This window comes from Orcinus orca, chromosome 5 (assembly GCF_937001465.1).
Source record: "Orcinus orca chromosome 5, mOrcOrc1.1, whole genome shotgun sequence".
NCBI classification, from domain to species: domain Eukaryota; kingdom Metazoa; phylum Chordata; class Mammalia; order Artiodactyla; family Delphinidae; genus Orcinus; species Orcinus orca.
Genome location: NC_064563.1, coordinates 30,587,360 through 30,613,956, shown reverse-complemented (window position 1 = coordinate 30,613,956; position 26,597 = coordinate 30,587,360). Strand labels below are relative to the sequence as shown.

Sequence of the window (26,597 nt, the reverse complement as noted above, 5' to 3'; positions counted from 1 at the left end):
CTAGTGTAACCGATACAGCTGTTTCCCAGTAGCCTAGCTTTAACACTAATGAATGAAGCGTTATAAAGTTTTCACAGCATACAGTATTACAGTCATATTCATAATACAGTACTGGAAACACTGTTACTTTTTTTTAGAAACCACTTACTCGTGATGATAGACTCATATGCAGTTTCTCTAATTACAAGCTGAGGAGGGGAAGAGACATACTCTGCAGTTATGTAATTCTTTGAAAGCAAAGTTATAAAACAATAAGAAAACTAACAGATTAGTAATTTTAAATATCACTCACCTTATGCCTAATGTAAGGATAGGCCATCCACTTCAATACAAGTCCTGCACACGATGTTCTACACATATATTTTTGTATATTTATTGAAAAGAATCCCCGTATAAATGGTATGAATAGACCTGCTCAGTTCAAACCCATGCTGTTCAAGGGTCAGCTGTATAGGGAGGGATGACATTTCGTTTATCCATTCATCAGTTGATGGACACTTGGGTTGTTTCCGCTTTGGGTCTATGATGAATAATGCTGCTGTGGGCATTGGTGTGCAAGTTTTTGTGCGGACATGTGTTTTCAGTTCTCTTGGGTACACCCCTGGGAGCGGAATTGCCGGGTCCTGTGGTAACTCTGATTAACATTTTGAGGAACTGCCAAACTGTTTTCTAAAGTGGCTGCATCATTTTACTTTCCTCACCTGCAGTGTATGAGGCTTCTGCTGTCTCCAAGGCGGGTTGGTTTGGACACTTGTGGAGTTTAGCTCCTGATAATCTGTTTCTGATCCTCAGCTGTGGGTGGAGGCTTGAGGAGAGAGGAAGCGGTGGGAAATGGTGGCCTGAGAATGGAGGGACTGGATGGGGATGTGTTTAGATTTACTGGGTGTTCCAAGGGTGGCCTGCGAGCTGCTCTAAGGGAACCAGGCCAGCTCAGCCGAGCTCTCTCCTCCTGGCTCCACGTGGCTGCCCAGGGGCAGATGTGGAGTAGGTGAACGGTTTGGGGTGACCAGGTGGGGGTGGGGGGAGGAGGCATAGCCTCCAGGACTTTGTCTTCCATCCCCACAAACCTCAGGTGTTCCGTCCTCACCCCTCCTTTTAGGCCTGCCCCTCTTCACAGGCCTTGAGGACACTGCTGCCAGCTCCTCACTCAGGGACTGGCAGAGCCAGGCCGGGACCCAGGCCCCCACCTGTCTCTGGGATGCTCCTGGGTCCCTGGTTACACAGGTGAGCCCCGCTGCTGCTCTTTCCCCTCTTTCTTCTCTTCCCTCCCTGAGAGCGACATGGAGGTGGGGTGCGGGGAGGTCCAGGCTCCTCTAAGAATCCCACAAAGCCATGGATCCCCTCCCTGAAAGGGTGTGCACCCACACATGCAATGTGCCCACCAAGTCCATGAATCTGTGGGCCTCATGGAAATGTCTCCCAAGACCTCCCCCACTTTACCCCACTCCTGCAGCTGCAGCGGTATGGTCATGAGAACAAGTGTCCCCTGGGGCCGGTGGCCAGCACTTTTCCCCTGGGGTCAGCTAGTCAAGGTTGGGGCCACTGCCAGAGGAAATCTTCCCCCATCGCCAGGGAGCCAGCTGGCGCCTGCCACGGGATTTTAGCTCCCTCCCCTTAGAGCGGCCTGGCTCCCACACTGGGCCAGCACTTTGGAGAAGGAGAAAGCGGCCCTTTTTCTGGGAACAGTGCCTGGTCGATGCATCCGGCCCTCTGCCCGGCACCCAGCCTACCCCATACACACCCTCTCCCAGAAAGGGGAGGCTTCATCACTATTGACCCTCAACTAGGTGGCATTTCTTAATGGGAGTCTTTTCTTAGGAAGAGCACAGGCTTCGCTGCCTGACTGCCCTGTAAAATGGGCACATCCCTCCTGCCTTGCACAGTGGGCCCGTGCATGAGAGGGGTATAGAAAACACCACGCACGGTCCTTGGAGGCATATTATCTCCAGAAATGGTCATCTGTGTTGCTTCATGTTCCAGAACCCTTACTTCACCCTGAAGGGTGAGTTATAGGACTTCAAAAGTCTGTTTTTAGTGGTTTCCCTTACAGCTGGCGTGAGCTGCTTGAACACAATAACTGCATTTCCCGTAGCGTGCGTGCGATTTGTCCAGTCATTCTGTAAATATTTTTTGAGCCCTTCATTGGGTGCTGAAGCTTTTGGGGGACCCAGGGAAATGAAAGCCAGACTCCCACGCTCTGGGGCTCCACCACCTGGTGGGGAGCTGAGCCCGGCCTAGAGGCACAGTCTGGGAGGAACCAGAGCCACACACACCAGCAAGGGTTCAAAGACGGAGGTCGGAGGTCAGAGGCTGGCGGGGCCCTCAGGAGAGGAGGAGGGCTGTAGCCCTTTTGGAGGGCAGCTGGGGGGAGCCCCAAGAGGGCATTCTGGTTGGAGTCATGGCTGGGCAAAGGCCTGGAGTCGAGACACAGCCCGGCCAGATCCACACCCTCTGGTTGAAGGAAACAGCCTGGATGAGCTGAGGCAGCTGGGCCTTGGGGAGTTAGAGCACCCTCCTCCCCAGCGTGTGGCCTTAAGCAGATCCCTTTAACTCCCTGGGCCTCAGTTTTCTCATCTGTGCAAGGGGGACAGTAATACCTTCTTTCCAGGGCCATGAAAAGGACTGCAAGGACGTGTGTGTGTAAAGCCCCAGCGCGGCGCTTGCCGCCAGTCGGAACAGTGAGTGGGACTGCGCTTAGCCAAAGAGCTTGGACTGTACCCTGAGCTGTGGGCCAGTGTCACAGCCACCAGACCCCTTGCCAGGGTTTGCCTCCCTCTGGGAGCCCTGGAGGAGGAGGAGGAAGGAGAGGGAGAGACCTAGGGAGGGGGATGGGGGGAGGGTTCAGCAGGGACCCAAGCAGGTGCTGCCTCCATGCTGGCTGCCCGCCGGCCTGGGGCCCCATCCCCGCCAGCATGTGGGCTCGGCTTCTGAATCCACCAGATCCAAGAACGGCTCCAGGGTTTCCACTTAAATCCTCCTCAGCAGCACTGCAGGGCCTGTCCACCCCCGGGTGGGAAGACTGGGGCAGGGCAGATGGAGATGCACAGCACTGGCCCCCTCTGTCTCTCTCCTCCCTCTTTCTCCAGTCTGGCTGCCTCTGTCTGTCTCTGTCTGTCTGCCCGTCTGTCTCGCTCACACATGCACACATTGGCAGAACACCTCTCACAGTGACTAATACTTCCTGTCTCAGGAGTCCTCCTACCTTCATGACATCAGGCATAGGGGATGCAGGCAGAATCATGATTTTTTTTTTAAAGCATAGCTGCCCGTTTTCTGCAGCCTCCCCAGAAGTCTTGGAGGCAGAGCTGCTGACCAGGGGCCTGTGACCAGGCTTTTGCAGGATATGTGGAGGGGAGGGGAGGGGTGGGCAAGGGGTGGACCGCAAACCAGACAAGGCCCAGCTCGGCCCCCACTCCTCCCTGGTTGAACCTGCCTTCCTGGGGCCCAAGGTTTGGAATTTCCAAGGCGCCCTCAACTCTGCTCTCTCCCCTTGGCCCCCATTCCCTGTGTTCCATGTCCTCGGGGTGCCCCTGTTCATTCTTTCCCCTCCCTCTGAAGCACACTGCCTTTGCTTACACCCTGGTAGCCTCTGCTCGGGGTCCTTCTCCACCTCTTCACAAGCACCCTCCTTCAGCCCCCTCCCTCTCTGGATGCCAAACTCTCTCTCCCCTGACTACATCTCCTTCCTTTCTGGACCTTCAATAGCTCCCCAGTGCCCCCCAAGTTCTAACATTTTAGTTTAGGATCCAAGGTCCCAGCCTCTGATCTCCCTGTCTCCTCTTTCTCTTTCTCCCTCCTCTTCCCAACACAGACCTTTTCCCTCAGCACACCAGCCTCCTCACTGCTCTCTCCTTTCCAGCCCCCGGGCCCTTGCCCATGCTGTTCCTCTGCCTACGAGGCCCTTCCCCAGGCTCTGTCTTTTTGTGTGTGTGTGTGGTACGCGGGCCTCTCACTGTTGTGGCCTCTCCCATTGTGGAGCACAGGCTCCGGACGCGCAGGCTCAGCGGCCATGGCTCACGGGCCCAGCCGCTCCGCGGCATGTGGGATCTTCCCGGACCGGGTCACGAACCCATGTCCCCTGCATCGGCAGGCGGACTCTCAACCACTGCGCCACCAGGGAAGCCCGATAGTTTCTTTTATACTCATGTTTCTGTTCATTTCTGATGACCCATATGACTTATGCTTTCTGGAATTTGTTGAAATTTTTATTTATGGCCTAATATATGGCCAATTTTTATGACAATTTCATGTGTGTTTGAAAATACTTATTTATGGTTTTGAATGTAAAGTTCATTCTTTCAGTCTCTCAGATTACATTTGTGAATTGTATTATTTAACGATAAATCATTATTTTGGGAGTCACTTGTTCTATCTCTAAGGGAGGACTGTTCAATTCTCCCACAATGATTGTGGGATTTGTCATTTCCTACTGTTTTAAAAATTAGTTTTTTATACATATATATATATATTTTAGGCAACATTCTTATATGCTTATGACTCATGACTTTGGCATTTCTTGATGCTGTACTTTTTCCTATTATAAATACCCTAGTTTGTTCTGTTTAATTCCTTAGCCTTGAATTCTGTTTTGTGGATGCATGTGGCTAGCATATCCTTTTTTATCTTTTCATTTTTCACTCTTTCTGTGTCATTTTGTTTTAGACGTGTCTTTTATAGTAGCAGACAAGTGGATTTTGTACTGAGTATCTGTTTTTAATGGGTGAATTTAACCCATTTGCATTTACTGTCATTCATCATAGGTTTATTTCTGCCATCTTATTTCATGTCTACTTTTTTTTTTTTTTTTTCGGTACGCGGGCCCCTCACTGCTGTGGCCTCTCCCGTTGCGGAGCACATTCTCCAGATGCACAGGCTCAGCAGCCGTGGGTCACGGGCCCAGCCGCTCTGCGGCATGTGGGATCTTCCCGGACCGGGGCACGAACACGTGTCCCCCGCATCAGCAGGCAGACTCTCAACCACTGCGCCACCAGGGAAGCCCTCATGTCTACTTTTTAAACTTTCTTATTTTTGTATAGTTTCATTGGATTGGTCCCGTTTACTTAGTCCTGTTTTTCTTTCCTCTAATGATTAGGAAGGTTTGAGTTTTATTTCAGGTGGTTATTCTATATACATATGTGTGTATATACTTATGTTTTTCTATCAACATCTGGATGTGATCAACATCTTTAAACTCTTCCCAGATAAGGCAAGCACTTTAGTAATGACTTACTTTTTCCCAGCCCATACCCTCACATATAGATCAGCATAGATTTTAGTTCTAAATTGCCATTCATTTTCTCCAAGTTGTGTTATATTTATTTAAATTTAACTCTTAGGTTTTGCTGTTTCCTTTGCATACCATTGGTACCATTGTTTATAATACCACTTGTCTTTCTTTCGTGGATCTATTTTTCACTTTGCTGGTGTATATCCTCCAAGAATTCTCTTAGAAACTGTGGGTAATGTAATTTCTAAGGCCATCAATGTCTGAAATGACTTTTTCTCCGTTCTAGAGGGTCCATTTTGATTTTCAACTCCCTGTTGAATCGTTTTTTATAAGTTCTGAATGATCAGATTTTTAAATATCTTAGACCTCTAGTTTTTGTTTTGGATAATATACACCCTCAAAATCTATGAGCATATTAACTACAATATTACCTGAATGTCTTTTGCTATTCAGTTCAGGCCTCCCCATCCCCACTTCAGCCAAATCCATGCCATTTTCATCTGTTTTCTTGACTGCATTTCTGAGTGGGATTTACTTAGGACCAAAGGCTCCACTCCCTCTGGGTGAAGGTGCAGTCTTCGTTCCCCACCCCCTCCCTAGGAAATTGGGGAAACTGCCTCAGTCACCCCACTGGTCCTCAGCTGTAGATCTTATTTCCTTAGCCCCTTCATTTGATATCCAGACCAAAGAATTCTAGGATATCAGAACTCAATCCTGAAGACCCAGGAGCCCTGCCCCGCCTTTCGTCCATGAGGAGACCGAGGCTCTTGTGCGTGGGGCACAGCCTGGGTCCGTGTGTCCGCCGAGCCTTGCCCCTCGGCCATGCTGAGTGACTCAGGAGGGTGTGCAGGGGCGACAGGCTGTGGGGACGAGGTCACTTTCTCAGGCACGGGCTCAAGATGTCTCCTGAGGAGACGTGGCTTCCTGGGGGTCCTGGTTAGCCCGTCCTGTGGCTTTCCTTGCCATCCACACACATGTAGATGGATATATCCTACATCTGTATCTCTTGCCCCTCTTCTCAGTTTCTGACTGAAGTCTGCAAATGCCTATTTGAAACCCACATAGGAGTCTGAGAGGTTCTGAAGTGTGTGTCAAAAACTCAGCCCTGGGCTTCCCTGGTGGCGCAGTGGTTGAGAGTCTGCCTGCCGATGCAGGGGACGCGGGTTCGTGCCCCGGTCCGGGAGGATCCTACATGCCGTGGAGCGGCTGGGCCCGTGAGCCATGGCCGCTGAGGCTGCGCGTCCGGAGCCTGTGCTCCGCAACGGGAGACGCCACAACAGTGAGAGGCCCATGTATCGCAAAAAAAAACAACTCAGCCCTCCCAACCCTTTTTTCACCGTCTTCCCCACCTCGGGATAAGACACCACCATTCATTTGGCCCAGGCCCCAGACAGCCACTGTCCTCAACACTCTTCTCTCCCACTCCCACATCTGCATATTTCCACCCAGAACGCCCCGCTCCTGTTGGCTCTGTCTTAGAAAGTGGCCTAAACCTGGTCACTTCTCACAGCGTCCACCGCATCCCACCGTTGGTCCAGCCCTCCATCCTGTCCTGCTGGTTATGGCATAACCTCCTACCTAGTGCCACTGCTTCTACTCTTGGTCTGGGTTTTCCCAACAGCCAGGATAAACTTTTCAAATGTCCTATTGATCATTTCGCTCGTTGGCCCAGTCTCTGCGGTGGCCCGTTTCTTGCTTAGAATGAAGTCAGCCTTACCCCGGTGCAGCAGCCCACCCCCCCCATCACCTGCCCCCACCTCCTATCCTCCACTCACCAGTCCCTCCTCTTTCCCAGGCCAGCGGGCCTGCCCTTGCACACCTCCACGCACTGTGTTCCCTCTGCTGGGAATGCTCTTGCCCTCAGCCACGTGGCTCCCCCTCCCCCATCATTTAGTCACTGTTCAAAAGCTTCTCCTAGAGACGCCATCCTTCCCTATCCAAAACGACACCAACTTCTTCCAGTTTCCTTGAACTGGTGCCATTGTTCTTCATAGTATGTGCTCATCTTTACTAGATATAATATTATCCATTCATTTATCTGCCTTCCTATCAGAGTATATGTAAGTCCTATGGGAGCAAGGATTTTGCCCCATTCCCCCTGTATCCATAGTGCCTAGAACACTACCTGACACACAGTAGCTCTCAAATATTTCCTGAATGAATGAATGGATGCATGAAACCAAATAGACTTCACATTCATTTATTCATTCAACTACTATTTGAGTACTGTTTGTGCCAGGCTCTGAGTAGATGAGTGACACACAAACCAGGTCCCTGCTTCTGGGAACTAACAGTCCAGCTGGGGGCCTTTTCATGGGCAGTGAGAACAGCGTCATGAAGGGTCTGTATGGGGGTGGTGAGAGTCATGGGGGCTCAGGAGCAGAATTCTGTGAGTCAGAGCCTGCTCACCAAGCTAGGGGAGCAGAGAGGAGGGGTGGCTGGGGGATGGAGTCCCAGGCCCGGAGGTGGGAGAGGACACAGGCTCACAGCAGATGCTCCTATAGGGCTTCTTTGTGCCAGCACTGCTCCGAGGGCCTGAGTACATTCACTCAAAACAGCCCCGACAAGCCCCATTTTAGGAAGAGGAGGCACAGAGAAGTGAGCTTGCCCAGGGTCACACTCTAGGGATATGAGGAGCCAGACTCAGCCCAGAACCCAGCTTCGAAATCGGTAACTAGCCGCTCCGCTGCGTGCAGGAGAGGGGAAGTGAGTCTGGGGCAGGGGCTTGCAGGCCGCTGAGGGGTTCAGATTTCACAATGCCCACAGGGCTGGAGCCGGCCAGGCTTGCAGGTCTAAAGGGAGACACCCCCGCCCCCTACGCCGCTGAGGCTGTGACCTCTCTCTGAAACAGTCAGGGAGAGCATTTTATCTCTGGAGAATAGCGGTGCGGGTAGTGGAAGAGATGGATGGGTTGGGGGGAAGAGCCTTTGTGGAGAGGTTCCCCCCGCAGCCTCCGTCTCCCCAGCTGCCTCAGCTCCCACATCCCACCACCCGGTAGCAGCCGCATCCTAGGTGGCGAGGGTCCCGGCTCTCAGGGGGCTGCTTCTTCTCCTCGCCCTGCCTGGCGTCTGTCCGCACAGGGACTGAGGACCCTTCCTGACCCGGGGATGGCCTCTTGGGGCTTCCCTCAGACTTGTCCCAGGGTTCTCCTCCACAGGAGCTGCAAGGTAGAGGCATTGTGTCCATTTTTTTTTTTTAGTTTATTTATTTTTATGTTTGGCTGCGTTGGGTCTTCGTTGCTGCGCGTGGGCTTTCTCTAGTTGCGGCGAGCAGGGGCTACTCTTGGTTGTGGTGCACGGTCTTCTCATTACGGTGGCTTCTCTTGTTGCGGAGCACGGGCTCTAGAGCGCAGGCTCAGTAATTGTGGCTCACGGGCTCTAGAGCACAGGCTCAGTAGTTGTGGCACATGGGCTCAGTAGTTATGTCTTGCAGGCTCTAGAGCACAGGCTCAGTAGTTGTGGCTCGCGGGCTCTAGAGTACAGGCTCAGTAGTTGTGGCACACGGGCTTAGTTGCTCCGCGGCATGTGGGATCTTCCCGGACCAGGGCTCGAACCCGTGTCCCCTGCACGGGCAGGAGGATTCTTAACCACTGCGCCACCAGGGAAACACCATTGTGTCCATTTTACAAAGGGGAAAATGGAGGCTCAGAGAGTCAGGTGACTTTCCCAAGAATCAGCTTGTAAGGCCTGCAGCAGGGCTCCAAGCCTAGGTCTGGGGACTCCAGAGGGGTTTTGCGGCAGAGTCGATCACTGGCTTTATGAGGCTTTTCTGTAGGCAGAGAATTAAGGCCCAGGGAGCGCCGTGGGCTGGAGTCAGTGGGTCCACAAGTAAGTCAGTTAGAGCCGCACACTGAGGTGTCTGAGGCCCCGCTGGACCCTTACCAAGCACAGCCTGGAACCTCTTGGGGGGAGCTCGATGGAGCTACCCCAGGGGCCGCAGCAGCAGCCTCAGGGTCCACAGGCCCCAGGGGCTCCAGGGTGGGTGGTGACAGCCCCTGAGCGGCCTCATCCCACCCCAGTTCTGGACACAGCCGGACAGGAGGAGTTCAGCGCCATGCGGGAGCAGTACATGCGCACGGGGGACGGCTTCCTCATCGTCTTCTCGGTCACGGACAAGGCCAGCTTCGAGCACGTGGACCGCTTCCACCAGCTCATCCTGCGCGTCAAGGACAGGTGAGGGCGGCCAGGCTGGGACCTCCCCATGCCTGGCTCAGGGTGGGCTCTGTCTGTCTGTCTGTCTTTCTCAGACCTTCAGGTGAAAGCTGAGGTTCGAGGGGCAGAGCTGAATTCAGACCTTTCCGCACAGCCAGAGGAGTCTACACGCAACCAAGGCCTCGAGGCGCCCGCCCCCGCCCCCCGCCATCTCTCCTAAACTGTCCGATGAGTCAAGGAATCATAAATAACATCTGTTTTTCAGCTCCAATGTAACCAAATTTTATTACAGTCAAAGAAAAAGTGAATTTTCTCTCCGGCGTACATCGTAACTGGTTACATCACATTTGACTGTGGGATTTCTAAGCCCCTATTAAAGGCTCATGTTTTCCTTAGCATAATATGGCGTAGCTAAATAATTTGGAGTCTGTTTTAAGCCCAACTGGTCTTTTCAGTTAATTGGCTCTTAAAGAGGCAATGTAAAAGTAAAAGGACAGACTAATAGGAAAACAGCAAGCTTTGAGCAAATCTCGAAAATTCAAAATTTTCGAAAATTTCAAAATTCGAAAAATCCAGTTAACACTTATCTCAAAGGCAAAGCGTTAATAACTTTTCAAGGTAAAGGGATATACACTCACACACATACACACATATACACACAGAGCTCCAAGAGACAAATGTGGGTTAAGCCCCTGACTATAGGAATCTCTAAAGAGAAAACATACATGACACAGATACGGGAAAATATTCAACCTTCTTGCTAATCAAAGAAGTGCAAGGAAGAAGGATAAAGTACCATTTTTCACCCATCAAATTATAATTTCTTTATGAAAATACTCAACGCTGACAAAGACTGGCGTTTCATTCACGTTGGGACAGCAGTTTGGCCCCATGTGTCCACGGGAATCTGTAAGGCAGACATGCCTCTTGATCCCCGCCTTCCACTCTTGGGAGCCATCCTGACTTTGCGGCTGCCATTCATTGAGTGGCAGCTGTGTGCCAGCCCCTGGCCCTGGTGCTCTTCACAAGTCACTGCCGATGGCCACAGCATGATGGCCTGCACGGGTGGTGTGTCAGGGTGACTGGGAGATGAGAGGAAGCAGGTCTGGGAACCTGGCCGCTGGCCCAGTCAGTGCAGAGCCAGGGGATTCCCAGGAGGGCCTGCACTCACCTTGCAACAGGCCTGAGGCTTCAAACCAAGGCAGCCAGCAGCCCCCGGGTCCCTCTTCCATTCCAGGAGATGTAGAGGGAAAGACTCTGAAGTTAACCCAGCCCCACAGGGAGGTGCTGTGTGCTGTGTCAGGTCTGAGACGTGGGTGCCCCGCCTTCACCAAGGGAAGCTCACAAGCTGCTGTTCCTTTTTTTCCCAGGGAGTCATTCCCGATGATCCTCGTGGCCAACAAGGTCGATTTGATGCATTTGAGGAAAATCACCAGGGAGCAAGGAAAAGAAATGGCCACCAAACACAATGTAGGTGGTATGTGTGTGTGTGCGCGCACACGCGTGTGTGTGTGTGCATGCACCCATGTGTGGGTGTGTGCGCACCCATGTGTGGGGGTGGGGTGTCAGGGTGAGGGCTCAGGAGATGTCAGTGCCCCTTCACTCCTGCAGTCCTAGTCTATTGGAATGAAACACAGGCCTCCTAAGTAGTGGGCTAGATCCACATAGAGGCACATGTGATGTGGGATATTTTGTGAAACAAGACGACAGGCCAGAGAGAAAGCACCTACTTGGCAGTCGTTAGAGGCCCTACTGTCGAGAGCAGGTACCTTCACCTCCTGGCCCCGACGCAGCAGGCTCCTCGCTGGGCTGTGCAGAGGCTTGGCTTCGTCCCTGTCTCTGAGCCAGTGCCTGACTATGTTCAGAATCGTCAGATCAGCCGCCTTCACTGAGCCCTGCTCTGTGCCAGGCATTGTGCTGGGGGAGCATCCACTCCCCGCAACCACACATTGAGGTAGGCACCACTGTCTTCATCAAGTGATCAGACCGAGGCTTGCCCAGGCCACACCGTGCATGTCAGCAGACACCTTTGGGTTGCTCTTTTTTTCAGTTCACTGTGATGCCCCTTTGCCCACTGGATGGTGGGGTCACTGGGCTTCTTCCCACCCTTCCCCCCGCATTAGCACAGCCATGCCCCAGCCTCAATGGTCAGTTATGTAGAAGTTCACCCAGCCTCCTGGAAAGTCTGCAGGGTTGCCCCTTCCCTCTGCCCAGTGGGCCCAGCTCCGTAAGTAGAGGGAGGGGCCCACTGCGAGTTCATTTTGCTTTTCTCTGCCTTCTGTGTTTATTCACGTATTCATTCAACAGTCCTAGGCCCTGGCAAACAAAACTCCTTGCCTCAGGGTGCTTGCTTCTAGAGACGGCAGCAAATTAGAGCATGTCCAAAGGTCACATGTGCTCTGGGGGAAAGTAAATCAGGGAAGGGGGTAGGGAACGTGGAGTGGGGGGCTGTTTTTACACATAGGTGGTCAGGGAAAGCCTTACTGGAAAGGTGCATATCAGTGAGGACTGACAGGAGGTGAGGGAGTGAGTCCTCTGGATATCTGGGGAAAGCATGTTCCAGCAGAGGAATAATCAGTGCAAAGGCCCTGAGGTGGGAGTTTGAGGAACAGCAAGGAGGTGAAAGGAGGCCGGAGCGGCCAGAGCAGGAGTAGGAGGGGTGAGTAGCAGGAAGTGAGGTCAGAGCGGGGGGGTTAAGGCCTTATGGGCTTTTGCTCAGAGTGGAGGGGAAACCACTGGAGGGTTTTTGTTTTTTTTTTAAAGAAGATGTTGGGGGTAGGAGTTTATTAATTTATTTATTAATTTTTGCTGTGTTGGGCCTTCGTTTCTGTGCAAGGGCTTTCTCTAGTTGTGGCAAGCGGGGGCCACTCTTCATCGCGGTGCGTGGGCCTCTCACTATCGCGGCCTCTCTTGTTGTGGAGCACAGGCTCCAGACGCGCAGGCTCAGTAGTTGTGGCTCACGGGCCCAGTTGCTCCGCGGCATGTGGGATCCTCCCAGACCAGGGCTCGAACCCGTGTCCCCTGCATTAGCAGGCAGATTCTCAACCACTGCGCCACCAGGGAAGCCCCACTGGAGGGTTTTGAGTGAGGAGTGACATGGCCCGACTCATGACTGAACAGCTTCCCTCTGGCGCCCGTGTGGAGAAAGGTCTTTGGGGGCTGCACCGTAAGCCGGGTACCGGCTGACGTGCACCCGCGTGGTGCCCGTGGAGGTGGCAAGGAGCGGGTGGATTCTGGTGTCTTTCTGAAAGCCGACAGGATTTGTCCCCAGACCGGATGTGGGGTGACAGAGAAAGGATTTGAGGAGGATGCTAAGGTTTGGGGCACGAGGAACTTTCAGAAGACTGGAGTTCCACTAGCCGGGCAGGGGGACTAGAGCATCGAGGACGTGGGGAACACCAGGAGCTTTGTTTTAGGTGCTTAGTTTGAGGAGCTGAGGGGATAGTCAAGTGGAGGTGTCCAGACTGCTGTCAGATACACCATCTGGAGGTAAATATTGGAAATCAGCAGCATGTGGGTAGAATCTAAAGCCATGAAACCAGAGTAAATCTTCAAAGTTCTCATCACAAGAAAAAACGGTTCTGTAACTATATATGATGGATGTAACTAGACTCATTGTGGTGATCATTTTGCAACATATACAAATATCGAATCATTACGTTGTACACCTGAAATTAGTGTTATTTCAGTTCTACCTCAATTTTGTGTGTGTATATAATTATGTATTTATGTATACACACACATAGAGATAGAGATAGAGATATATACACACAAAAAGAAAAAAGCCATGAAGCCCAGGGGAATGGGTGTCGTTAGGGCAGGGGTCCCAGGCTTGAGGCTGGGGACACTTCGGTGCTGTGGGTATGGGGAAATGAGAGGAAGCAGCAAAAGGGACAGAGTGGTCAGTGATGTGTGAGGACCAGAGTGGGGCCTTGGGAGCCAAGGAAAGGAAATGCCTCGAGGAGGAGGAAGTCATCAACCAGACAGGTGTGCTCAGAAGTCTCCAGGTGAGCACCTGGAACTAACCTCTGGGTTTAGCATTAGACGCAGGCCTCAGACAGTAGCGTGCCCGTGCCCTCCACCGGCCAACCTCCTGCACAGAGAGAGGCCAGGAGCCATTGCATCCCACAGCCTCGGGCTCCGCACGGTGAGCTCATGCTAAGAGCCTTCACAGACCCCTGGGTGGGCGCGTGGCTGGCTGGGGACGGGGGAAGGGCGCTGCACGAGGGTAGCAGCAGCCCCATTCTGCAGGTAAAAGGGAATGGGACACAGGGGGCTGAGGGAATTCTGGGGGCTTCACGGCTGGCGAGGAGTACCCACCCATCCCCACTAGAACCCAGGTCTCCAGTCTCTCAGCTGACCTTGCTCCTACAGCAAATGCTGCTGCCTCATTTATCATTCGACCAAATGACCCTGTGAGCTACTGTCCTAATTTTAGAGCTCATAAGGCAAGTTCTTCTTTAGCTGACCATCCAATGCAGGAAGGTGGCATTTCCTGGCCCTTCGGTGGAGTCATATAGTACTACCACTTATTGCAGGGTTTCCCTTAGTTTAAGTCTTGTTACTACGACGCCCTAGAATTCTAAGAACCCAGATAATGCACATCAGTGTTTCTTCAGAAGCAGGATCCCTAGAAAGAAAGCGGAGGCGTCTGGGGACCTGGGCGTGCTACAGCGGTGTGCCCGTGAGCAGGCAGCGGAGGTCCGAGGCCCCAGGAGCCTGGGACTTACGAGCCTCCGGGGAGGTCCCAGCCCCAGCTGCCCTCCCGCTTCCCCGCTGGGTGAGTGTGCACAGGGAAGAACGCTGTCCTGCCCTCACGAGCTTGCACAGGACTCTGGCTCCCAAGAGCTATTGGGGCACCTGCCGTGCCTAGAAGAGGCTCCGCAGCAGACCTCAGCACCTCTACCTGTCCGTGCCAGGCCATGTGGGAAGTGCAGTGTGCACTTGGTCCAGATCTTGATTCTCTGCTGGCCACCGTGTGGCCTTGGGCAAGTACGTCACCACTCTGAGCTCAGTCTCCCCAGCTGTGAAACGGAGATAACCGCTTACCTCAGAGGGTTAACGAGAGGATTAGTGAGGTCAGGGACGTTGAGACCTGGGAGGCCAAACAGCCCACGGTCACCTCGGTGAGCAGCCTACAGTCCAACAGCCTACAGTGGAAGGCAGTTTCCTCTCGGGGTTATCAGAGGCTCAAATATTTGTCAAATGAAAATTTCCAAGGTCTGAGCCATGTCCTTTGTACTCTGCCCTTTGTGTCTGGGTCGGCTAGAGCAAGCCCCTGCTTGAAGCCACAGCAGTGGGTGAACATCTGATCTCCCGCGATGAGGGGAAGATACTTTATGATGTGTTCTGGGCGATCAGTTACGACATGCTCCTCTAAGATAACGACTTACCCTGTTACCCCGGACCCCCATGCATTTAAAGTGTTGATTGTTTTTATTTTCTTTGCTGTGCCTTTCCTTTTCAAGTGTGTTATAATGAAATGCCTTAATTTTGTAATCAGGAGAAGGTTGCGAAAAATACCAAAGTTCTTCAGTCTAATCATGATTGGCTCACCTGCATCTCATCTAGGGGGCCTGTGCGTGTTGTCCGGAGTCCACACGCTCGCCTCTTGTTGGGGGAGTGGGCATGAGCCTCCTGACTTTGTGGGGTCCCTGTTAAAGGAGAAGACCATGTCCTGACCTCATGGAGCCTTTGTTTTCCTCCCTGTGCCAGTCCGAGGCTTGGGGTAGACATGGCCCTATAGGGTCCCCTCAGCCACATCTCACAGTTACTGCTGCCTTCCAGCCGGGTAACGATCCTCGGCCTTCAACATGCAGACATAAGCCTTCTGCAAACGTGGCTGAGCTCCCGGCTCATAGATGCAGACCAAGCAAGAGCTGGGCCAGGCAGACGGTTGAGGTCGGTGTGGGGTGCATAGACACCGGGGTCGCCAGGGTGCAGAGTCCTGCCCTGGGCCAGCCTCGCCTCAGCCTTTCCCACCGGCGTCCCCTCTGGAGGACCTGAGAAGAGGGGCAGAATCCTCTAAGGTAGAGAAATAGACCTCAGAGAGAAAACTGAATAGAATCAGAACATACATCAGTTTGATAAATGAAACAGTCTTTAGTCTTCAAGTGTCTAAAAAGATCATTTTTATTCTGTTGTTAGGGGGCTCTTAAATATCTCTGTGACCAGAGAACACGAGAGAATCAGAAAAGCTGTCAGTAAAACTTTCTGACTTTATAGAGTGAGAAACCACTGAGGGCTTGAGGTTGTAGGAGCTGGGGTTCCATGGGGGCTTCTCAGGGTTCCTTGGGACCTCTGAGAATTTGCCTCTTTAGGGAACAGGACTTTGTAACGCTGTTACAGGAACTCCGTAACGCTGCTTTGCCTTCCAGATTCCGTACATAGAAACCAGTGCCAAGGACCCACCTCTCAACGTCGACAGAGCCTTCCATGACCTGGTTAGAGTAATTAGGTGAGTGAGGCTCGCCTGCCTGGAAGCAGGGCCTCTGTGGCCAGACGGACACCGGGAAGGCTGGAGGAGCGTGGTGCCGTGTCTGAGGCCCAGGCTGGGCAGTTCTGGGCCTGGTTTTGGATTTCTTTTTTTTTTAATTTAATTTATTTATTAATTTTTTGGCTGCATTGGGTCTTAGTTGCGGCACACAGGATCTCTGTTGCAGCATGCGGGCTCTTCGTTGCAGTGCATGGGCTTCTCTTTAGTTGTGGCACCCAGGCTCCAGAGCACGTGGGCTCAGCAGTTGCGGCACGTGGGCCTAGTTGCCCCGCGGTATGTGGGATCTTAGTTACCCGACCAGGGATCGAACCTGCGTCCCCTGCATTGGAAGGCGGATTCTTAACCACTGGACTGCCGGGGAAGTCCCTAGTTTTGGATTTCTTACACTTCTGTCCATCTCTGTCCTTCCCACCTACCTTTGCTCTCCCCGACTCCCTATGGGTGAAACCACAAGCTAAACAAAGTGCTTTCCTGCGCGAGGTGCCTCCCTGGCCTCCCCTCCATCCTGCAGCTCAGGCTCCCCGAGGGCAGCGCCTCCATCCTGCCCCCGCTGTTCTCCCAACACCAAAGCTGCCAACGCGGTAAAAAGTAGGCCATTCTCCTCTTCCCTGATGTCAGAGCACCCCTTGACGTTTCACCTGAACAACCAGCATTCTGATCCCCAGGCTGCAATCACAGAGGCTTTGTACATGTGTCGCCTTTCCAGCCCCTACCCACTGTCGGTCTCCAGGGAGTGTCAGAAATCCCAGGCTGTAGTCTCTTGTGGATTCCTATGCATAGTCAGGTCCAAACCTTAATCATCTCATGCCTAGACGACGGAGACAGTGTCCTGGCTGGGCTCACTGTCCCCCCACCTTTGCTGTTGCCAAAATCTTCAACGTACAGAGCGGCCTAACCAGTGGTTCTCAGACAGCGTGCATTTGGTGTGTTGTCTTATGCCGACCTGTAGGGCTGTTGCTTAGTCATGGAATCGCCGTGCACTTCCCAACCTGCCGCCTCTCAGCCCCCCCAGTGCGTGCACACACTCACACCCATACACACACACCCGACAACCCCCTTTTCTCGTCATTCCCCAGCGTGGACTGTGGTTTGCAGCCTTCACCTTATGCTTTAGCTGGCAGGCCTGCACTCGGGAAGCGATTTTCTCATGGGCCTTTGCCTGGAGTTAGGAGATGCTACCACACCAGGAGGGGGTGATGTCTTGGTTATGGACCTCGAGTTCCAAGGGCAGGTTTTAGATGTAGGAAAAATGAACAGGAAACACGTAAAAAGCTTTTGTGCTCAGTTGACCTGTCATTTTATTTAAAATATGAAACACAGACATAGAAGCCAACCTTGTATAACATATAACATAGCTTGTGATTGAAATAAACATAGCCACAGCATGGTATCAGGAAGTCTCAGCAGTAGCATGACAGGTTTTGCTCTGCCCTCTCTCCCTTCCCACTTCCTCGCCTTAGAGACACTGTCCAGGACAGGCTCTCTTCCTCCAGCATCCAGGACAGAGGCCCCTTCTCCCCCTTCCCCTCCCCCTCCCCCAGCCCCCTCCCCCTCCAGAGCCAGAACTGGCCTCCCAGCCGCAGACCCAGGGGCAAGGGAGGAGAAGGCAGGGAGAAGCAAAGCCCTTTCTAACGTTGTTATTCTGCCCTTCCTTGTCTCAAAAGGCAACAGATTCCAGAAAAAAGCCAGAAGAAGAAGAAGAAAACCAAATGGCGGGGAGACCGGGCCACTGGCACCCACAAACTGCAGTGCGTGATATTGTGATGGCCCGAGGCCCTGGGCACAGTGACCGGGAACTGGCCAGCCCTTGGGACCCCTCCACTGCCTAACCGCACTGAAGACCATTCTAACCATGACCCTTGGCCCAAGGACTTGACACAGGGAGAGAGAGAGGGAGGGTGGGCAGGGAGGAGATAGAGTCTGGCTTTGCTGGAAGGGCACGGGCTGCCCTGTGTCTCAGCAGCAATGAAGAGGCAACAGTGAACAAAGCAGCATCCAAGTCCCTGTGTTAATGCAACCCGGTCCCTCCCCGCTCCTGGTGGCTGTGTTGTTTCTTTGAACTACATAGTGTGGGTGTGATGTGGAAGTGTTCCTCCACGTACAAAAACAAGCCATGATCACGCTTCCCCCACCCCAACCCCGGTCCACAGTGTCTGAGCTTGGGTGTCTTTTGTAGATTTTTAAATTATTTTAGGGATTATTATTTTATTAAAGGGGTCTGTGCCCACTGCCTGGTGAAGTTTCAAGTCTTCAGCAGACCTCTTCTATAACATGTCTGGAATATGGTTGTTTTTTAACTGAAATTTCCCAGCCGTGCCAAAACTCAACTCAACGTGAAAGCAGAGTGACCGAGAGACCAGAAGTTCACGGGGACCGTGGCTGGAGGCCTCGGGAGGAACAGACCCTACTCATGGCCTCCTATAAACTGGAGAGAAGAGAGATGTGTGTACCCAGAAGGTTTTACTGTGGTTGAGGATGCAGATAGTAGGGAACAAAATTTTGTTTTGCTGAGGGGAGAGACGGGCACGTCAGTTTTAAAAGGGCTTCTCATTACCCTGGAAATATATAAATTTTAAGTAAGTTTATTGGAGTCGCAAAAGTGTTCGTGTATTTTTCAGGTGGTGTGGGTTAAGTTCTGTGTTCTTCGCAGCCGTGGGAGAGGGCTTTCTCCCATCACCTGTGCTGTCTGGTGCCTCTGATACAAACACACTGAACAGGCGTGTACGGTCTCTGCGTCGAAGTCAGCTAACATGGACACCATCTGGAAAACTCTGGTTCGTGCTAAATCTTAACCAAAAATGATCCAGTACTGTTCTTACTGAAACAGCACCAAGACCTGAAGCCATTTTCCCTTTGAGTCAACTGACTCACTTCTTAAGCCCAGTAAATGAGCAAAACCCCTTGAAACATTTGCAAACTTAGTATTACAGGTTGCCTTTCTGGCAGGAACTTTTATTAACCTCTTGGATCTTAACTATGCTATATAAGTGGAGGAGAAAGTAAGGTTGGGGTGCCGACATGGCTCCCATATACCTGTTTCTACAAGGGGCCAGCCCCCTAGCTTCCTGACCACGCCCACCTGCCTCTCAGGTGCTGCTGGTGTGAGCCAGGCTGGGGCGGGATGGATGGACAGCGCACCCTCGAGAGAGAGTCAAAAGATGAGGCGGCCGGCTAGTGACCTTAGTTTCCATCTGTTACAAATCAGGCCACCAAGCAAACTAGAATATCCCTAGTGAGTGGCCTGGTCACCATTTGGAGAGAGAAACCCGGGTAAAGTGAGCACTCAGCCGGACATCGAGACCCCTGGATTCTTCCCTAGTTTTGAAAATGCGCTGAGTTCCTAACTCAGCAAGAGCACCAGCAACGTGGTGGAAGGGGAGCGCAGCCAAAGAATGATTCTGATGCCGGAAAAAACAGTTGGGACTTCTGTTTGTTGGAAAATCAAACTTCTTTGTCTAAATGGCCCTTTTTTTCTGACCCTAAAAGGAAGGATAACAAAGAATATTCCAGATCAGGCACTTCAGAGCTTCCCAAGATCCTGTAATGTTAATGGGCCTTCTAAACACTAACAGGACAAGGCTCTTTCCAACCAATACGCTCCTCTGAGCCACACCCTAGCAGCCCAGGTGCAGTTGGGTGGCAGCTGCAAACTGGAGATGAGGAAGAGGCAAGACAGCGGGAAGAAGGAAGGATGGAGGTGCGGTGATGGAGCGAGTTGGAAGAGCAGGACAGGAAGCCCGGCTCACGGGGCAGCGTCCGCTTCAGAAAGGTCCCGGGCACGGACCACCACCAGCACCCCGGCCCACTGTGGAGCCTGCAGCTCCCTGACGGCACCGGATGGGGGAGTCTTGTTGGAAACAGATCAGTTGACTGAGAACGAAGCCCTTAGCTGTGAATGTAACCAGACGAAGAGATTCCAGCTGCTTCTAGGCCCTCCGCCCAACAGGGCAGCACATCTGCCCCACCCCCGGCCCCATCTTCCATCTCTCCTGCACTCAGCCCACAGTGCCGGAGGGAGAAACTGGGTGAGGGATAGCCTCCTGCAGCCTCCCTGTTGAGCTAATGGTCGGCCTTCGTCTCCCGTGACCTCATTTTCCCCATAGGTGAGATGGGTAAATAACACTTTTAAAAGGCGGTTCTTTGCGTTTTAGAGAACTGTGGACACTTGTGGCAGTGGGGGCTTCTGCACAGGCCTGAGTGGAGCATACCCAAGGGCATCCCCGGTACACGGTCACCTGGCGGGGTCAGTCTGGAAAACCAGTTGGCCGTGCTACTTCCTGACTGTGGAGCCCAAGGGGACTTGTGTCTTTGGTGGCATTCTGGTGTTCCCACTGGTTTTCCATCTGAATTAGTGCTCCCTTCATGCCCGCTGGAGCACACCCTTTCTGAAATCCTCTCACCCCATGCCTTTGCCACTGTGTGCTCTCAGATTTCCTTCTAACATTCTTCCGCCCCTCCCCCACTTAGAGGGCTCTTTTCTCCCCAGCAAGTAATGCTAGCCATCCTCTCCACCCCCAGCCTGGGGCGATGGCCACTGACTTTCCCTCACAGGGGACATTTGGATGGCTTCTGTTAGGACTTTGCCCCCCATCTTCTTGTGGAGAATGCCTGTCAGCCTGGTGCGGCCTGCCTCGTGTCCCTAGGAAGAGTGACCCACTAACACGTGGCAGCTCTAACCCAAAGGCCCCTCGGACGTGTTACAGAAAATCCGGAGCCAGAGACAGTTTCCCTCCATTCGCAGCCCATTGGATTAGAAAGTCCATGTCGGGTTTACTTAGAATGAAAGATACTTGAATTACTGAGCGCCCGTGAGCGCCCAGCTTCTGTTACACAGTGTTAGCCATTGTCTACACAGGTGGCCATTGTCGTGAAATGAGAGTGATGCCTGAAGATCTCAATGATGCTTGAGCCTTTTATGTAACTTTTATTAAGTCTTTGTGTATCCCAACTCATTAATAAAGAAAAGAAGAGGAACACTTCTCTGTCTGATTTCCTCTTACTCAAATATTCCTGACGTTTTGCTGAGAACATTAAACGTTGTCAGCGTCTGACCCAGAACACTGCCCTCTTGCGGAGAAGACAGCTGGTGACTCTGAGGGTTGTCCCCGTCCTGCCGGTCTCCCGATGTCCCGCAGCCCTGGATATGGGCTCTGCCTCTGACTTTTATGTGCCTTTGAGCGAGTTACCTGCTTTACTCTTCAGCTGCCCCGCCTGTGAATGGGACAATGGTGTGCACTTCCTAGGCAGACGAGGGCTAAAGCTAAGTGTGGGCGTTCGTGGTGCAGATCCCAGAAATGATGCTCTTTGTAAAGGACACCGATTGGATTGTCTGATGTTGCTTTTCATGAACACTGCCCCCTGCCCCCATCTGCAAGATCACAGTCTTTCATATAATGTGATTACATTTCTCTTTTGATTGAAACTGCTGGGTAGTTGGCCAAGCTGAGCCTCTTTGGGTCTTTTCCCCAGGGAATAGAGGGCCAAAGCCCTCTCCTGGTACTTCTTCGGGTGATGACAGCTGAAGCATGTAAACTTGGAGGCTAGGGGTGCTTCACACCCTCCGCGCTGGGGGCAGAGAAGGCCGGACTGCAGACTAGAGCAGGGAGGGGTGGTGTGGCCGCCTGCCCATTCATCCCTCCCATGCAGACTTCCTGGGCACCACCACGTGCCAGGCATTGGGCTGGGTGCTGGGTAGTGGTGAGCAGAGCAAAGGGTCTTCTGATAGATCTCCTTTAGCCCTGTCTCCTTTAGTCCCGTCCTGACCTACTCAATCAAAACCTGCATTTTAACAAGATGCCCAGGTAATTCACATGTGCAGTAAAATCTGGGTATCACTGCCCTACGACATCAACCCCAGCATTGGAATGAAATCTAGCCTGGACCTGAGGCAGGAGGTGGATGGGCCCCAGGCTGAGCCGCTGGAGTTGGTCCCCTGTGGACAGACACTCCACGATGAAGACAATAGCAGGAGGGAAGAGGAGCTGAGCTCCGCCCAGATAAGAGACAAAGAGACCACCTGTCCCTCATTCTGAGGCCAAGGAGAACTTCCTGACTACACATGCGCAGAAAGGCTCCTCGGGGACCAAAAGGGGAGGGGCATCATCCCGTGCCTGGAACAGCCGCAAGGTTCTGCCTGGCCAGGCAGCGAACTCAGAAGTATCCCCACAGCCAGCAAGTGGTTTCCTTAATTAAGGGAAGTGTTTACACAAAGGCAAATTGGATCCCAGTTTGCTTCTCAAACTCTCTAGCATTTTTCCGAAAATGTGGACAACCACATTCAATGCACAGAGCTCCGAATCCGAGCTGAGAACACATAAAGGCTCTGTGTTCTTGGAGCTCTCTCTAAAGGTGGGTGTGCTGTGCCAGCTAGGGATACTCTCATCCCCCAAGACTTTCACTTTGCGGAGCTCCACCACCGTGCCAAATAGCGCACTATCATGCTAATGTGAAATTTTAAACCTAAGAAAAGAAAACTGAGTTCCTACCAGCCAAGAACTGATGGATGCTTTCAGTAGAACTTACATCCTGGCGATGATGTGGGAAACCAAACTCTGACTCAAACCAGCTTCCTACTCAGTCAGGGGACCCGCACCTGGGGTGATAAAATAATCGGGCAGGTGGTTCTCAAAGTTGGGTCCCCAGACGGGCAGCTTCAGCACCACCTGGGAACTTGTTATAAATGCAAATGATCCGGGCCCATCTCAGACCTACTGAGTCAGAAATTCTGAAGTGAGGCTCAGCCCTGTGCGCTTTAGCAAGCTCACCCATGATTCTGGTGCTCCCTAAAGTTTTAGAACCACTGAATTAATACCTGCAGGTAAACATGAAAATTCCTACCACGTGGAGGTAAACGGCAGCTTGTTTTGTTCTCGTCTGCAAGACAGCAGCCGGCTCTCTGGGCAAAGTTGCCCAGATCCTTCCCCTCTCCTTCCTGTGTCTGATTAACAAGGGTCCTTTAAGGTCTGGAGCCCAGGGACACTAGTACAGAGGTTATTAACCTTGGCTCCGTGAGGTGACAGGTGGGATAGCTGACCCCCTCTCGACCCCTCCTCAAAATCATATGCAAAATTGTATGTACACATGCATTCTTCTGGGAAGACAATGGTTTTTATCAGATTCCCACCATACCACCATGTTACCCAGTGAGAAAATGAACCAGCCCCTTGAACCTCTTTTTCTGTCTGCGGGCCCTTCTGGTAGTTTCAAGGCCACTGAGAGTGGGGAGAGGAAATGAAATGAGCAAAGGTCCATCTTCTAAGCAGCTCTGACAGCATCCTTCACACGTCCCTGCATTGCTCCCACAACATCCTGAGGGAGGGGGCGGCCTCAGCCCTTCTCCCCGTCCCCCACATGACTCAGTGTGTGACCCACACACGATTCTCCCACCTCTTCCCACTGGGGTTACCACCACCTGCCGCTCAGGCCCCAGCACCCTGGGCCAGAATTGGCAAAGGCGAGAGGAAATTCAGGATGCAGTGTTGGCCTGGGAGCACTTAGCCAGCCACCCCAGGCGGGAGTGGGGGCTGGGAGCCAGCTGCAGAGGAGGGATGTGAGGCGTGTAGCGAAGGCACTTGGTGTCCGATGCCATCATCTCAAGTTTGTAACCAGTGGTTTGCAAAGGGCTGTGTATCAGTGTTAGCATCACTTCGGGAGTTTTGGAAGGAATCTTGCTGCCCAGGCCACACCCCCAGAGGATCTGGTGCCGTTGGCTTGGGTCAGAGCTCCCCAGGGGATTCGGCTGTATGGCCAGGGCTGAGACAACCCGCTGGGTTACACTGTATGATGGTCCCTTGAATCCTACGGCTTCTCAGTGAAAACTGGTTAATAAAAGAAACAACTGCGTGGAGAGCCCAGCCCTTTGTAAATGAACACTTGACTACAAGCCTCTGGGAGCCTGCTTAACTTGTTGACTGGTCTGGTCCAATCTCCAATGATGTGTATGTCCCCGGGTCCAGGGGAGGGCCTGGTGCTACAATGTTAATGCTGAATGTTTATTAAATGGATTAAGAGTTATTACAGATATCAGCAGATATCCATGTCTTCAAACCTAAGTCAGATAGGTTCCTACTTCCCTCCTTCGCCCCCAGTCCCCGGCCTATGGCAGCCCCAGGGCAGCTGCAGACTCACTTCCTGAGGGTCAGTGTCCCACAGAGGCTTCTGCCTCTGACTCCGTCCCACAGACTCTCCACTCTGAAGTTCAGCCTCTGCCTCAGTTTCCACAAAGGAAGCCCACTCTCAGTAGGCCTTCAACCCATACCTCGCCAGACCCCCTCCCACCCACGCTTCCCCCAGCAGCGGCCTCCCCGGTCAGCTGAACACCACCCCTCAGGTTATCTCCCCCTTCGCCTGGTTCGCTTTGTTTCGTCACAATCCCATAACCCCTTCCTAGGGTACAATGTGGTTCCAACTGGGAGACCAAGGTTCCCGTTTGCCTGTGACAGAGGAGTTTCCTGGGATGTGAGACTTGCAGTACTAAACCCAGGACAGACCAGGGCAAACTGCGACAGTTTGTTGCCCCTATTAGTAAGAATGAAAATTTTCACCTTGTTCTATAACAGCAATACTAATAATTATCAATTAGGTGGCCGTTCTCAAACGTTAGCATCCATCAGAGTCACCTGGGAGGCTGGGTGAGACACAAGATTTTCTGATTCAGCAGGTCTGGGATAGGGCCCGAGCATCTGAGCTTCTCCCAAGTCCCCGGGAAGCGATGCTGAGAACCCTGAATCAGCTAATCCATGTTCCTTGGTCTGCACAGGTACTTAGACCTCACACGCTAGTTACCAGCGAACATTTCGTGGAGCTTCCGGTAAGCCAGGTGCTGAGTTACTTGTGCATATTATCTCACCCCGTGAGGTAGGTGGTAGGGCACTTGTTCACAGAAAGGGAAACCAAGGTCCAGGGACAGCCAGGGCTGACAGGGCCTGGCCTTGCACGCAGATCTGGCTGGCTCCCAAGACTGTGCTCCGTCTACAACCACCCCGGCCTCGCTGAGGCTGAGCGGGTCCCACCAGCCGCCCCACCCTTTTTAAATTTTAATCTGTTTGAGGCAAATCTTTCACTGCATCTCCCACATCCCCGCCTTCTTCCAAGTGAGCTGAATGCAGATCAGCTTCCCCCGAGTGACTCAGCAGAGGCATTTTGAACCTAGAGCACTGTCATTTTCCAGAGCTTCTGCAGTGGGCCTCCTCCCAGGGGCACCGCCTAGCCCATCTGCTGCCTTTTTCCAGCCTAGTTTTTCTGAGCAAGGCCAGCCAGCCAGCCAGCACTTAGCAGCGTGGGTGAAACCCCAGCGGCCTCAAGGTGTAGTCTGGGACCTCTGGCCTCCAGCCCGTGGGAGCAGCCTGCAGCCAGGGGCCCCCTGGGACCCCTCCTCAGCCCTACTTGAAGGCAGCCTGGAGGAGCCCTTGATGCAGGGCACCAGAACAACTCCTCCCCTGCCCCCACAAGCCCCCCAACAGTTCAGACTTTTGTTCCTTCTCTGCGGGTGGCATTATTGGTGCGCAGAGCTGCGTGAGGTGGTGCCCAGAGCACAGCTGCCCAGGTCTAGCCCGGCTGTGCCACAGGCCGGTGACTTGGGCAAGGTGCCTGACCGCTCTATGCCTCGATTTCCTCATTTGTCAAATTTTTAGGTTTGAATTAGATATATACACTTTTCAGAATAATGGCTGGCACGTAGAATCTCTTATTTAAATGTTAGCCAAGATCCCAGAATCAAATCAGTAAATGCCTTTGGAGTGCCTACTAGTAACTACAGCCACCATTTATCAACCACCTAGCAGTCATTGTGCTTTGCCTGGGTCACCTCACTTAAGACTCGGAGGGGCTGGGTGACAGCCCCAGGAAGTGAGGTGCTAGGATCCAGGCCAACCTGTCCCATGGGGCCCCACTGCCTCACTCGTGGGGCAGGTCCAGGGCTGGGAATCAGCCGTCCTCCCTTGGAGGGCCAGCCTAGAAGGCTCTGTCCTACACCCCCATCCTCTGGCCTCAGCTCCTGCCCTCCCACCCCTCCCCAGTCTGCCTCCCTCCCCCGCCCTGAAGCTCTTCACCACCTGAAGGGCAGCTTCCAGACTCCAATCACTGCCTGTTATCTTCTCCTCTCCTGGTCCAGGGCTACTCTGAGTTCTGCTCTTACCCAGCTCCCCTTGTCAAGCAAAACATAGTCTACCTTCATGGGAAGCAATTTGGCATCCAGCATCAAGAGGTTTAAAACACCCTACCCTAAAAATTCCACTCCTGGAATCCTTTCCTAAAGAAATCATGAAAGTTGCAATGAATGATGAACAAAGATGATCTTTGCATTCATATGCCAAAAAAATTGGAAATGATCTAAGTGAACAATAATTGGGAATGATTAAATAAATAATGCTATACCCACATAATGGAGTATTACCCAGCGATTAAAGAGAAAATGTGTGAACCAGCATAAGAAATGTACATTTCCTTTATTTTCACCATCCCTGGATGTTATCATCTTTTTTGAAATCTTTGCTTAATGGAAACGTGAAGAAAATGGTATCCGGTCTCTCTTCTATTTTCATTTCTTTGACTACCAGTAAGACTGGACGTTTTAAAGCTTGTCAGGTTTTATTCCTTATAAATTGCCTATTTATGCCATCTCTTCGATTTTCTATTGGAAATTTCATTTTTCTTATTTATTAGTTTTTATGTATTATTGACCACTTCTATGTCATATTTATTGCAGAAATTTTCCTAGCATCTA

The 26,597-nt window shown here is 52.3% G+C and overlaps 1 protein-coding gene across 3 annotated transcripts in view; it reads left to right on the top strand.

Moving 5' to 3' along the window:
* MRAS (muscle RAS oncogene homolog) overlaps positions 1-20,848 on the top strand; it is a 59,382-nt gene extending 38,534 nt beyond the window's left edge. For all 3 annotated transcript variants that reach the window (XM_033404100.2, XM_004278960.3, XM_004278961.3), the window contains exons 3-6: positions 9,246-9,399; positions 10,749-10,848; positions 15,756-15,835; positions 17,539-20,848. In XM_033404100.2, the coding sequence (XP_033259991.1) occupies positions 9,246-9,399; positions 10,749-10,848; positions 15,756-15,835; positions 17,539-17,638 (434 nt within the window). In that variant the 3' untranslated portion in view covers positions 17,639-20,848. The remainder of the gene's footprint in view (positions 1-9,245; positions 9,400-10,748; positions 10,849-15,755; positions 15,836-17,538) is intronic.
* Positions 20,849-26,597: the final 5,749 nt, after the last annotated feature.